This window comes from Oncorhynchus nerka, linkage group LG9b, assembly GCF_034236695.1.
Source record: "Oncorhynchus nerka isolate Pitt River linkage group LG9b, Oner_Uvic_2.0, whole genome shotgun sequence".
Classification (NCBI taxonomy): Eukaryota; Metazoa; Chordata; class Actinopteri; order Salmoniformes; family Salmonidae; genus Oncorhynchus; species Oncorhynchus nerka.
In genome coordinates, this window is record NC_088424.1 from 54,204,508 (window position 1) to 54,218,537 (window position 14,030).

At 43.6% G+C, this 14,030-nt stretch overlaps 1 protein-coding gene across 7 annotated transcripts in view; it reads right to left on the reverse strand.

Moving 5' to 3' along the window:
* Positions 1-14,030, reverse strand: part of LOC115124371 (V-type proton ATPase subunit H-like) — a 116,743-nt gene that overhangs the window by 68,731 nt on the left and 33,982 nt on the right. For 6 of the 7 annotated variants that reach the window (XM_065013874.1, XM_065013870.1, XM_065013872.1 and 3 more), the window contains exons 6-7: positions 12,805-12,909; positions 3,869-3,925 (exon numbers count right to left, since the gene is read on the reverse strand). In XM_065013874.1, coding sequence (XP_064869946.1) covers positions 3,869-3,925; positions 12,805-12,909 — 162 coding nt within the window. The remainder of the gene's footprint in view (positions 1-3,868; positions 3,926-12,804; positions 12,910-14,030) is intronic. The other variant, XM_065013869.1, reaches the window with a different exon arrangement.

A 14,030-nucleotide genomic window follows, 5' to 3' on the forward strand; every position in this document is an offset into this window, starting at 1 on the left:
TTTCAGATAGCCTTCCACAAGCTTCCCACAATAAGTTGGGTGAATTTTGGCCCATTCCTCCTGACAGAGCTGGTGTAACTGAGTCAGGTTTGTAGGCCTCCTTGCTCGCACACGTTTTTTCAGTTCTGCCCACAACTTTTCGATAGGTTTGAGGTCAGGGCTTTGTGATGGCCACTCCAATACCTTGACTTTGTTGTCCTTAAGCCATTTTCCCACAACTTTGGAAGTATGCTTGGGGTCAATGTCCATTTGGAAGACCCATTTGGAAGACCCATTTGGACCCATTTGAGACCCATTTGCGACCAAGCTTGAACTTTTTGACGGATGTCTTGAGATGTTGCTTCAATATATCCACATAATTTTCCTTCCTCATGGTGCCATCTATTTTGTGAAGTGCACCAGTCCCTCCTGCAGCAAAGCACCCCCACAACATGATACTGCCACCCCCGTGCTTCATGGTTGGGATGGTGTTCTTTGGCTTGCAAGCCCTCCCTTTTTCCTCCAAACATAACAATGGACATTATGGCCAAACAGTTCTATTTTTGTTTCATCAGACCAGAGGACATTTCCCCAAAAAGTACGATCTTTGTCCCCATGTGCAGTTGCAAACTGTAGTCTGGCTTTTTTTGTGGCGGTATCGGAGTAGTGGCTTCTTTCTTGCTGAGCGGCCTTTCAGGTTATGTCGATAAAGGACTCGTTTTATTGTGGATATAGATACTTTTGTACCGGTTTCCTCCAGCATCTTCACAAGGTCCTTTGCTGTTGTTCTGGGATTGATTTGGGCTTCTCACATCAAAGTACGTTCATCTCTAGGAGACAGAACGAGTCTCCTTCCTGAGCGGTATGACGGATGCGTGGTCCCATAGTGTTTATACTTGCGCACAATTGTTTGTACAGCTGAACGTGGTACCTTCAGGCGTTTGGAAATTGCTCCCAAGGATGAACCAGACTGTGGAGGCCTACAATTTTTGTCTGAGGTCTTGGCTGATTTCTTTTGATTTTCCCATGATGTCAAGCAAAAAAGGCACTGAGTTTGAAGGTAGGCCTTGAAATACATCCACAGGTACACCTCCAACTGACTCAAATTATGTCAATTAGCCTATCAGAAGCTTTTAAAACCATGACATAATTTTCTGGAATTTTCCAAGCTGTTTAAAGGCACAGTCAACTTAGTGTATGTAAACTTCTGACCCACTAGAATTGTGACACAGTGAATTATAAGTGAAATAATCTGTCTGTAAACAATTGTAGGAAAAATTACTTGTGTCATGCACAAAGTAGATGTCCTAAAAGACTTGCCAAAACTATAGTTTGTTAAAAAGAAATGTGTGTAGTGGTTGAAAAACAAGTTTTAATGACTTCAAATGTATATACTATACTCTATACCATCTACTGCATCTTGCCTATGCCGCACGGCCATCGCTCGTCCATTGATTTATATGTACATATTCTTATTCATTCCTTTACACTTGTGTGTATAAGGTAGTTGTGAAATTGTTAGATATTACTGCACGGTCGGAACTAGAAGCACAAGCACTTCGCTACACTTATATTAACATCTACTAACCACCAATAAAATTTGATTTGACAAAGACACGGCCGTTGGAACAAAAATCACAAATTTGGACTCATCAGACCAACGGACAGATTTCCACCGGTATAATGTCCATTGATTATGTTTCTTTGCCCAAGCAACTCTCTTCTTCTTATTGTTGTCCTTTAGTAGTGTTTGCTTCGCAGCAATTTGACCATGAAGGCCTGATTCACGCAGTCTCCTCTGAACAGTTGATGTTGAGATGTCTGTTACTTGACCTCTGAAGTATTTATTTGGGCTGCAATTTCTGAGGCTGGTATCTCTAATAAACTTATCCCGGGGACTAGGGCCAGTCTGCTACATCTGGTGTAATTCTCCTGTCTTATCTGGTGTCCTGTGTGAATTTAAGTGTGCTCCTTCCAATTCTCTCTGTCCCCCTGCCGGAGGATCTGAGCCCTAGGACCATGCCTCAAGACTACCTGGCCTGATGACTCCTGACTGTCCCTAGTCCACCTGGACTTGTTGCTGCTCCAGTTTTAACTGTTCTGCCTGTGGAACCCTGACCAGTTCACCAGACGTGCTACCTTGTCCCGCACCTGCTGTCTCAACCTCTGATTGACCCTAGTGGTTATCTATGAACGTTTGACCATCTTGAACAATCTGGCCTTAATGGCCATGTACTATTGCCACCCGGCACAGCCAGAAGAGGACTGGCCACCCCTCAGACCCTGGTTCCTCTCTATGTTTCTTCCTAGGTTCCTGCTTTCCTAGGGAGTCTTTCCTAGCCACCGTGCTTCTAGACCTGCATTGCTTGCTGTTTGGGGATTTAGTCTGGGTTTCTGTACAGCACTTTGTGACATTGGCTGATGTAAAAAGGGATTTATAAATACATTTGATTGAAATTTGATAAGAATGAGTATCCCCATTGAAGTCAATGATGGCACAATGGGTGGAATGGAGGCCATGGGGAGTGTACCCATAGGAGCAAAGCTGGAAGGCAATTGCTTAAAAGTAACCCCATCAGTACATTTACATTTAAGTCATTTAGCAGACGCTCTTATCCAGAGCGACTTACAAATTGGTGCGTTCACCTTAAGACATCCAGTGGAACAGCCACTTTACAATAGAGCATCTAAATCTTTTAAAGGGGGGCTGAGAAGGATTACTTTTATCCTATCCTAGGTATTCCTTAAAGAGGTGGGGTTTCAGGTGTCTCCGGAAGGTGGTGATTGACTCCGCTGTCCTGGCGTCGTGAGGGAGTTTGTTCCACCATTGGGGGGCCAGAGCAGCGAACAGTTTTGACTGGGCTGAGCGGGAACTGTACTTCCTTAGTGGTAGGGAGGCGAGCAGGCCAGAGGTGGATGAACGCAGTGCCCTTGTTTGGGTGTAGGGCCTGATCAGAGCCTGGAGGTACTGAGGTGCCGTTCCCCTCACAGCTCCGTAGGCAAGCACCATGGTCTTGTAAATTCATTAAGTTAACCCATCAATGTGTGCTGTGATTTATTGATTTAACTCAACTGACATTACAAAAATGCATTATTTTGCACGAGCAACGGTTTTGAGGGTTATTTTATTTTCACGACAGTCCTCATCCACACGGTTATATGGTAATTGTGCCAGCCCTACAATCCAGTCGTTATTTATTTAACTACCCAGCTCCCATGCTGTGTGAATGTAGATATCAGCCAGTCAGTCAGCAGTATTTCTCAGTAACGTCCTCTACACTCCCCTACAGAGAACTAAAAGTATTAGAACAGATCAGTGAGAGAAGAGAAGCAGCTGTTGTGCAGAACAGACACGCCCTACCGAGACGCAGGCAGACAGGCAGGCAGACAGGCAGACAGACAGGCAGACAGACAGGCAGAGCGAGAACAACAGACAGAGAAGTGAATGTCCAGTGACGGTCAGCCCAGAGAAAAGCCAGGGTGACGGTCAGCCCACAGAAAGCCAGGGTGACGGTCAGCCCACAGAAAGCTAGGGCGACGGTCAGCCCACAGAAAGCTAGGGTGACGGTCAGCCCACAGAAAGCTAGGGTGACGGTCAGCCCACAGAAAGCCAGGGTGACGGTCAGCCCACAGAAAGCTAGGGTGACGGTCAGCCCACAGAAAGCTAGGGCGACGGTCAGCCCACAGAAAGCTAGGGTGACGGTCAGGGTGACGGTCAGCCCACAGAAAGCCAGGGTGACGGTCAGGGTGACGGTCAGCCCACAGAAAGCCAGGGTGACGGTCAGCCCACAGAAAACTAGGGTGCAACAAACCAAACAGCCATTTGGAAGTACCAGGCCGACCAGCCATGTAGATTAGAGTGTGTTAGGATGCATCATGTCATACTCACGTCACTGGGGGATATAGTGCCATGTCCTGTGGAGTCTGGACCTGTACCATGAAGCTTCTAATGGAGGACAAATTAAAGGAATGAAACGGTAGAATGTTGCTTCAAATAGAAAAAGCTTCAACAACTCTTGCTGTGGCCAAAAGCAGAAACCTCCTAAAACATCTCTTCCTGTATTGGAGTAGCTCTAAGAAGCACCATACTTCTCTTCATGGAGGGGGAAAAACACTGTAAAAACAGCTCTCAGAATGGTTACATGATTATTGTGGCTAGTCAGGTTGATATAATAGTTTAAAAGTGTTTACTTGCTTTGCAAGAAGAAACATTTCCCTGATAATCATGGACACATTTGAAATGAGGCTACCTGATGGGACTTTGATAAATGCAGAACATCAGTAATAAAATTAAGGCTCTACCACAGTGACCATGTCATTCTGAGTTCAGACACAGAGTTCGTATGTGAAAACAATTTATAAACGGCATACTTTCAGTTTTTTTTACCCAGTGCACAAGAAGGAAGCTACCCAGTGCACAAGAAGGAAGCTACCCAGTGCACAAATAGGAAGCTACCCAGTGCACAAGAAGGAAGCTACCCAGTGCACAAGGAGGAAGCTACCCAGTGCACAAGGAGGAAGCTACCCAGTGCACAAGAAGGAAGCTTGCGCTACCCAGTGCAGGCACAAGATCAAATACACCACAGGAACGACGGATTAAGCTGTTTACATGTCCTAATCATTATAAAGATTGTTCAGAAAAACCAGGTGTTTTAATCAGCGGATGCTTACTTTGATGATGACCTTACGCCTATTAAGATACACAGAGTAAGGTGTTTACATGACTAATGCCATACTCTGCCTTCTGTCAAAACCACAAGACACACAGAGTAAGGTGTTTACATGACTAATGCCATACTCTGTCTTCTGCCAAAACCACCAGAGTAAGGTGTTTACATGACTAATGCCATACTCTGCCAAAACCACCAGACACACAGAGTAAGGTGTTTACATGACTAATGCCATACTCTGCCTTCTGCCAAAACCACCAGAGTAAGGTGTTTACATGACTAATGCCATACTCTGCCAAAACCACCAGATACACAGAGTAAGGTGTTTACATGACTAATGCCATACTCTGTCAAAACCACCAGATACACAGAGTAAGGTGTTTACATGACTAATGCCATACTCTGCCTTCTGCCAAAACCACCAGAGTAAGGTGTTTACATGACTAATGCCATACTCTGTCAAAACCACCAGATACACAGAGTAAGGTGTTTACATGACTAATGCCATACTCTGTCTTCTGCCAAAACCACCAGAGTAAGGTGTTTACATGACTAATGCCATACTCTGTCTTCTGCCAAAACCACCAGACACACAGAGTAAGGTGTTTACATGACTAATGCCATACTCTGTCTTCTGTCAAAACCACCAGACACACAGAGTAAGGTGTTTACATGACTAATGCCATACTCTGTCTTCTGCCAAAACCACCAGACACACAGAGTAAGGTGTTTACATGACTAATGCCATACTCTGTCTTCTGTCAAAACCACCAGACACACAGAGTAAGGTGTTTACATGACTAATGCCATACTCTGCCTTCTGCCAAAACCACCAGACACACAGAGTAAGGTGTTTACATGACTAATGCCATACTCTGTCAAAACCACCAGACACACAGAGTAAGGTGTTTACATGACTAATGCCATACTCTGTCAAAACCACCAGACACACAGAGTAAGGTGTTTACATGACTAATGCCATACTCTGCCTTCTGCCAAAACCACCAGAGTAAGGTGTTTACATGACTAATGCCATACTCTGTCAAAACCACCAGACACACAGAGTAAGGTGTTTACATGACTAATGCCATACTCTGCCTTCTGCCAAAACCACCAGACACACAGAGTAAGGTGTTTACATGACTAATGCCATACTCTGTCAAAACCACCAGATACACAGAGTAAGGTGTTTACATGACTAATGCCATACTCTGTCAAAACCAGACACACAGAGTAAGGTGTTTACATGACTAATGCCATACTCTGTCTTCTGCCAAAACCACCAGAGTAAGGTGTTTACATGACTAATGCCATACTCTGTCTTCTACCAAAACCACCAGATACACAGAGTAAGGTGTTTACATGACTAATGCCATACTCTGTCAAAACCACCAGACACACAGAGTAAGGTGTTTACATGACTAATGCCATACTCTGTCTTCTGCCAAAACCACCAGACACACAGAGTAAGGTGTTTACATGACTAATGCCATACTCTGTCTTCTGCCAAAACCACCAGACACACAGAGTAAGGTGTTTACATGACTAATGCCATACTCTGTCAAAACCACCAGACACACAGAGTAAGGTGTTTACATGACTAATGCCATACTCTGTCTTCTGCCAAAACCACCAGACACACAGAGTAAGGTGTTTACATGACTAATGCCATACTCTGTCTTCTGCCAAAACCACCAGATACACAGAGTAAGGTGTTTACATGACTAATGCCATACTCTGTCAAAACCACCAGATACACAGAGTAAGGTGTTTACATGACTAATGCCATACTCTGTCTTCTGCCAAAACCACCAGAGTAAGGTGTTTACATGACTAATGCCATACTCTGTCTTCTGCCAAAACCACCAGAGTAAGGTGTTTACATGACTAATGCCATACTCTGTCTTCTACCAAAACCACCAGATACACAGAGTAAGGTGTTTACATGACTAATGCCATACTCTGTCAAAACCACCAGACACACAGAGTAAGGTGTTTACATGACTAATGCCATACTCTGTCTTCTGCCAAAACCACCAGACACACAGAGTAAGGTGTTTACATGACTAATGCCATACTCTGTCTTCTGCCAAAACCACCAGATACACAGAGTAAGGTGTTTACATGACTAATGCCATACTCTGTCTTCTGCCAAAACCACAGAAACACAATGCCAGTCTTCTGCCAAAACCACCAGAGTGTTTTACATGACTAATGCCATACTCTGTCTTCTGCAAGAGTAAGGTGTTTACATGACTAATGCCATACTCTGTCTTCTGCCAAAACCACCAGACACGCAGAGTAAGGTGTTTACATGACTAATGCCATACTCTGTCTTCTGCCAAAACCACCAGATACACAGAGTAAGGTGTTTACATGACTAATGCCATACTCTGTCTTCTGCCAAAACCACCAGAGTAAGGTGTTTACATGACTAATGCCATACTCTGTCAAAACCACCAGACACGCAGAGTAAGGTGTTTACATGACTAATGCCATACTCTGTCTTCTGCCAAAACCACCAGACACGCAGAGTAAGGTGTTTACATGACTAATGCCATACTCTGTCTTCTGCCAAAACCACCAGATACACAGAGTAAGGTGTTTACATGACTAATGCCATACTCTGCCAAAACCACCAGATACACAGAGTAAGGTGTTTACATGACTAATGCCATACTCTGTCTTCTGCCAAAACCATTATTAGTGTGCATGTAAACATACTCATTGTTCCTAAATTAATGATTGACTTTGTCATGAAATAAACCTGTAGCTAAAACACTGGCATGTCTCAACCAGTGGTACAGACTTTTGTACAGCTAGTCTGTTTCTAATCAATCAAATGTCATTAAAAAGGGGCAATCTGCAATTGCTACACCCAGTTTTAGACATAAATTAATTATATTTACCCATTGATCCTTGAATAATATATCTTGTAGATGCCTCATGAGCTTGTTTTAGTCCTTTGTTTGAAACCATAATCATTCTAAACAAACACTGTATAGTTTGAAAACATGGTTAAAACTTTCAATCAAATCAAAGTTTATTTGTCACGTGCCCCGAATACAACAGGTGTAGAACTTACAATGAAATGCTTCTTGCTGTATCGACCAGAACTAACCTCGTGGTAAACAGCCTTCACCATGCTGTAATCAACCAGAACTAACCTCGTGGTAGGCAGCCTTCACCATGCTGTAATCGACCAGAACTAACCTCGTGGTAGACAGCCTTCACCATGCTGTATCGACCAGAACTAACCTCGTGGTAGGCAGCCTTCACCATGCTGTAATCAACCAGAACTAACCTCGTGGTAGGCAGCCTTCACCATGCTGTAATCGACCAGAACTAACCTCGTGGTAGACAGCCTTCACCATGCTGTATCGACCAGAACTAACCTCGTGGTAGGCAGCCTTCACAATGCTGTATCGACCAGAACTAACCTCGTGGTAGACAGCCTTCACCATGCTGTATCGACCAGAACTAACCTCGTGGTAGACAGCCTTCACCATGCTGTAATCAACCAGAACTAATCTCATGGTAGACAGCCTTCACCATGCTGTATCGACCAGAACTAACCTCGTGGTAGACAGCCTTCACCATGCTGTATCGACCAGAACTAACCTCGTGGTAGACAGCCTTCACCATGCTGTATCGACCAGAAATAACCTCGTGGTAGGCAGCCTTCACCATGCTGTATCGACCAGAAATAACCGAGGCAGGCGTTAGATTACAAGCGTTTTCAAGTGTGGTGCTCAGTAACTCAGTTGGTAGAGCATGGCGCTTGCAACACCAGGATAGTGGGTTCGATTCCCTGGACCAGCCACACATAAAAAGTGTATGCAACCATGACTAAGTCACTTTGGATAAAAGGGTGTGGTAAAAGACATATCATCAACTGCAACATTAATAAAGATGGTTGTGGGGAAACAGCTCGGAGATTTAACGATGCTCCTACGAAGGTTCTAACAATTAACTGCTTTTAGGAAACCGGGCCCTGGACAGTGTGTCACAAAGAAGGTTGGAGTCCTTGTTCCCGAGCTGTAATGTTTACTCAGACAGATTTCTGTCACTATTTGTCCTCTATCTAGATAACCAGTGAATACAGACTGAAAACGTCTAGCTACAGTGGTTGCTCCACTAAAGGTTTTGAGATTATGCTGCGGTACTTGGTGGTTTAGTACGGTACCCTGCGTCACCACTTCATTGCTCCAGACCACCACAAGGGGGAGTTAGACAACTGATTATGCTTTTGGGTCCTAATGTGTCTCTGACAATGAATGCGTGACCCAAACCTAAATAGAAACTGATAATTGTGCACAAATTCAGTATTACTTACTAAAACTGTTGTTACACTAAGGTTTTTATTATTTTATTTCGTTAGGGTTATTTTGATTTACTGTAGTCCACTCCCGACCGGTCACGTTGTACAGCACCTGAGTGGCGCAGCGGTCTAAGAGACTGCATGGCAGTGCAAGCTGTGTTGCTACAGATGCTGGTTCAATACCTGTGCCGGCCTAAACCTTTATACGCTCATTTTACATTATGTAAAATAAAATCTGCACAATATTGTTATATTGTAAACAAAGCAATTATTAATTTAGAATGATATAAAAGCCTGTTGGATATTCTCACAGATATATTATTAACCTTGTTATTAGCAGGACAATATATATTGGTCATGGCTCCCGAGTGAGGCACAATGGGATTGCCTTGCAGTTCTCCAGCTGTATCCTCTGAAAGCGTGCATGGTTCAAGGCCTGAGGGCAGGGGGCACAGGATGGGCCACAGAGCCAAGCGCAGAAGACCGACCTAGCCCATGAGGAGGAGGAAGGGGGAGGGTGGGTGGACTCCCACCCAGCCCCACTTGGTAGCACCTAGCAACACTTTAAGGGTCATTGCACTAATAATGGCACTGACTAGGGAAATATTCCCACTGTTCTGTTCTTAGTGCCAGTCCACATGTTCAAACTAAAACAATGTAACTAATAATGGCATCTTTATGCTTTCGTTAATAAAATAATGATGAAAATACTCTTTCAAAATGCAGATGTTTATTTAGTTATGGATCAATAACGAATTACTATGGGAATAAATGTCACAATTACAGAAATATCCTCCAATCCTCTATACCCAATTATTAGAGTCACGTCATAACTATTTTAGCAATGTTTTGCGCTGCTCTGAGATAAGCATGGGGACTGGTCATGATAAATCAATGGGGACTGGTCATGATAAATCAATGGGGACTGGTCATGATAAATCAATGGGGACTGGTCATGATAAATCAATGGGGACTGGTCGTGATAAATCAATGGGGACTGGTCGTGATAAATCAATGGGGACTGGTCGTGATAAATCAATGGGGACTGGTCGTGATAAATCAATGGGGACTGGTCGTGATAAATCAATGGGGACTGGTCGTGATAAATCAATGGGGACTGGTCATGATAAATCAATGGGGACTGGTCATGATAAATCAATGGGGACTGGTCATGATAAATCAATGGGGACTGGTCATGATAAATCAATGGGGACTGGTCATGATAAATCAATGGGGACTGGTCATGATAAATCAATGGGGACTGGTAGTGATAAATCAATGGGGACTGGTCGTGATAAATCAATGGGGACTGGTCATGATAAATCAATGGGGACTGGTCATGATAAATCAATGGGGACTGGTCATGATAAATCAATGGGGACTGGTCATGATAAATCAATGGGGACTGGTCATGATAAATCAATGGGGACTGGTCGTGATAAATCAATGGGGACTGGTCTTAATAAATCAATGGGGACTGGTCATGATAAATCAATGGGGACTGGTAGTGATAAATCAATGGGGACTGGTCATGATAAATCAATGGGGACTGGTAGTGATAAATCAATGGGGACTGGTCATGATAAATCAATGGGGACTGGTAGTGATAAATCAATGGGGACTGGTAGTGATAAATCAATGGGGACTGGTCATGATAAATCAATGGGGACTGGTCATGATAAATCAATGGGGACTGGTCGTGATAAATCAATGGGGACTGGTAGTGATAAATCAATGGGGACTGGTCATGATAAATCAATGGGGACTGGTCTTAATAAATCAATGGGGACTGGTCATGATAAATCAATGGGGACTGGTAGTGATAAATCAATGGGGACTGGTAGTGATAAATCAATGGGGACTGGTCATGATAAATCAATGGCGACTGGTCATGATAAATCAATGGGGACTGGTCATGATAAATCAATGGGGACTGGTAGTGATAAATCAATGGGGACTGGTAGTGATAAATCAATGGGGACTGGTCATGATAAATCAATGGGGACTGGTCATGATAAATCAATGAGATATTTTATTTTGACTGAATCTCCTTTTGGGTATTGGTTAGACAACAATTATACAATGAGGGTGTAGAAATGTTATGCCCTTAGTGTAACCTTTATTTATCTAGGCAAGTCAGTTAAGAACAAATTCTTATTTAGAAGGACAGCCTACTCCTTCCTCCCTGTCGGGGAATTGAACCCCGGGCTCCCGCATGACAAGGGATTCTTTACCCAGAGGGTTTTTCGTTTTTCTTGGAATAGAAATAACATAATATTAATCAAATGAATCACAAACTATAAAAACAATTGGAAAGGTAGATATAAATGATTTGTGACATTGTGGTTACAATAAAGAATGTAAATAAGATGTTGTCTGGAGCAATGAAGTTATATATTATCAAGTTGATGGCACAGTCATATAGCCGGCACCTACATAAAGCTGAGTGACTCACTCATTCATGGCTTTGGATCAAAATAAATAAGTACCAACATTCTGATAGTCTTTAATAAATACATACCTGGACACCATATACAGTATTATAATAGCCCATTATGGACTATTAGCAGGACAATATACCTTTACCCACACCTCTCTGTATTTTGATACTTTGTGGATGGGGCCTCCTCAGTGGCGCAGCTGTCTAAGACACTATTGGTAGGCCTACAGTATATCGGAAAATATGACATGACTCTCCGCCAATAATTACATATAGAGGATTGGAGGATTCTAAATTAAAACCTGCATGGGTATCAAACCTGTATCTGTAGGTTCGATACCTGCATGTGTGTGGAAGTTCAAAGGGTTGAGGGGTTAAATATCTGGGAGCTGAGATGGGGCTGATATACATGTGGTTTTAGTTCAGAGGGTTGAAAGGTTAAATACCTGGGAGCTGAGATGGGGCTGATATACATGTGGTTTTAGTTCAGAGGGTTGGAGGGTTAAATACCTGGGAGCTGAGATGGGGCTGATATACATGTGGTTTTAGTTCAGAGGGTTGGAGTGTTATATACCTGGGAGCTGAGATGGGGCTGATATACATGTGGTTTTAGTTCAGAGGGTTGGAGGGTTATATACCTGGGAGCTGAGATGGGGCTGATATACATGTGGTTTTAGTTCAGAGGGTTGGAGGGTTATATACCTGGGAGCTGAGATGGGGCTGATATACATGTGGTTTTAGTTCAGAGAGTTGGAGGGTTAAATACCTGGGAGCTGAGATGGGGCTGATATACATGTGGTTTTAGTTCAGAGGGTTGAAAGGTTATATACCTGGGAGCTGAGATGGGGCTGATATACATGTGGTTTTAGTTCAGAGGGTTGGAGGGTTATATACCTGGGAGCTGAGATGGGGCTGATATACATGTGGTTTTAGTTCAGAGGGTTGGAGGGTTATATCTGGGAGCTGAGATGGGGCTGATATACATGTGGTTTTAGTTCAGAGGGTTGAGAGGTTAAATACCTGGGAGCTGAGATGGGGCTGATATACATGTGGTTTTAGTTCAGAGGGTTGGAGGGTTATATACCTGGGAGCTGAGATGGGGCTGATATACATGTGGTTTTAGTTCAGAGGGTTGGAGTGTTATATACCTGGGAGCTGAGATGGGGCTGATATACATGTGGTTTTAGTTCAGAGGGTTGGAGGGTTATATACCTGGGAGCTGAGATGGGGCTGATATACATGTGGTTTTAGTTCAGAGGGTTGGAGGGTTATATCTGGGAGCTGAGATGGGGCTGATATACATGTGGTTTTAGTTCAGAGGGTTAGATACCTGGGAGCTGAGATGGGGCTGATATACATGTGGTTTCAGTTCAGAGGGTTGAAGGGTTCTATACCTGGGAGCGGAGCTGGGTCTTGATCCAGTTGAAGTAGTAGTTGAGGTCACTTCCCTCCATCAGGTCACGACCCCAGGCTGCTAGCTTAGCGATGATCCTGGCCGCCTGGGAGAGAGGAGAGACTGCAAGTCAGACCCTAAAGCCAAGCCTGAGCCTGCTCAATATTAAAGTGGAGCTGACAGTTTTAGCAACATGAAATATTATAAACATTTCATATACCCCCAGGAAGAAAATTTGTCAAACGAGCACTTAGATATGATCATTTTCACGTTTTCATAAATTCATAGAATGTTTGGGAATGACGTAGAGTAAGGCATTTGTGAAAATTATATCGCGATATAGAGTGGGAAAGCGGCTGTGCGTATGGACAACTAATAGACAGTTCAGTAAATAAAACCATCTGTCTTGTCCGGGACCAGAGCCTACGCAGACCGGTACGCCATAGCCAATCAGAGCTACAGTAGGCCTATATGCAAATAAGCCATTTGCCACACAGGCAAATCATTCACTTTGAAAGGACTAGTTTATTTATTTTATTACAGGCAATAGCAACAGCGTGACTTTAGATCATTAGAACGCATTCACCAAAAGCAACAAAATACTCCTGAATTGATTACTGCAAATAAAAATATAAACTCAGCAAAAAAAGAAACGTCCTCTCACTGTCAACTGTTTATTTACAGCTAACTTAACATGTAGAAATATTTGTATGAACATAAAATTCAAAAACTGAGATATAACGTGAACATGTTCCACAGTCATGTGACTAACAGAAATAGAATAATGTGTCCCTGAACAAAAGGGGGGGGTCAACATCAGAAGTAACAATCAGTATCTGGTGTGGCCACCAGCTGCATTAAGTACTGCAGTACATCTCTTCCTCATGGACTACACCAGATTTGCCAGTTCTTGCTGTGAGATGTTACCTCACCCTTCCACCAAGGCACCTGCAAGTTCCCGGACATTTCTGGGGAGAATGGCCCTAGCACTCAACCTCCGATCCAACAGGTCACAGACGTGCTCAATGGGATTGAGATCCAGGCTATTCGGAGGCCATGGCAGAACACTGACATTCCTGTCCTGCAAGAAATCACACACACAGAACGAGCAGTGTGGCTGGTGGCATTGTCATGCTGGAGGGTCATGTCAGGATGAGCCTGCAGGAAGGGTACCACATGAGGGAGGAGGATGTTTCCCCTGTAACGTACAGCGTTGTCATGCTGGAG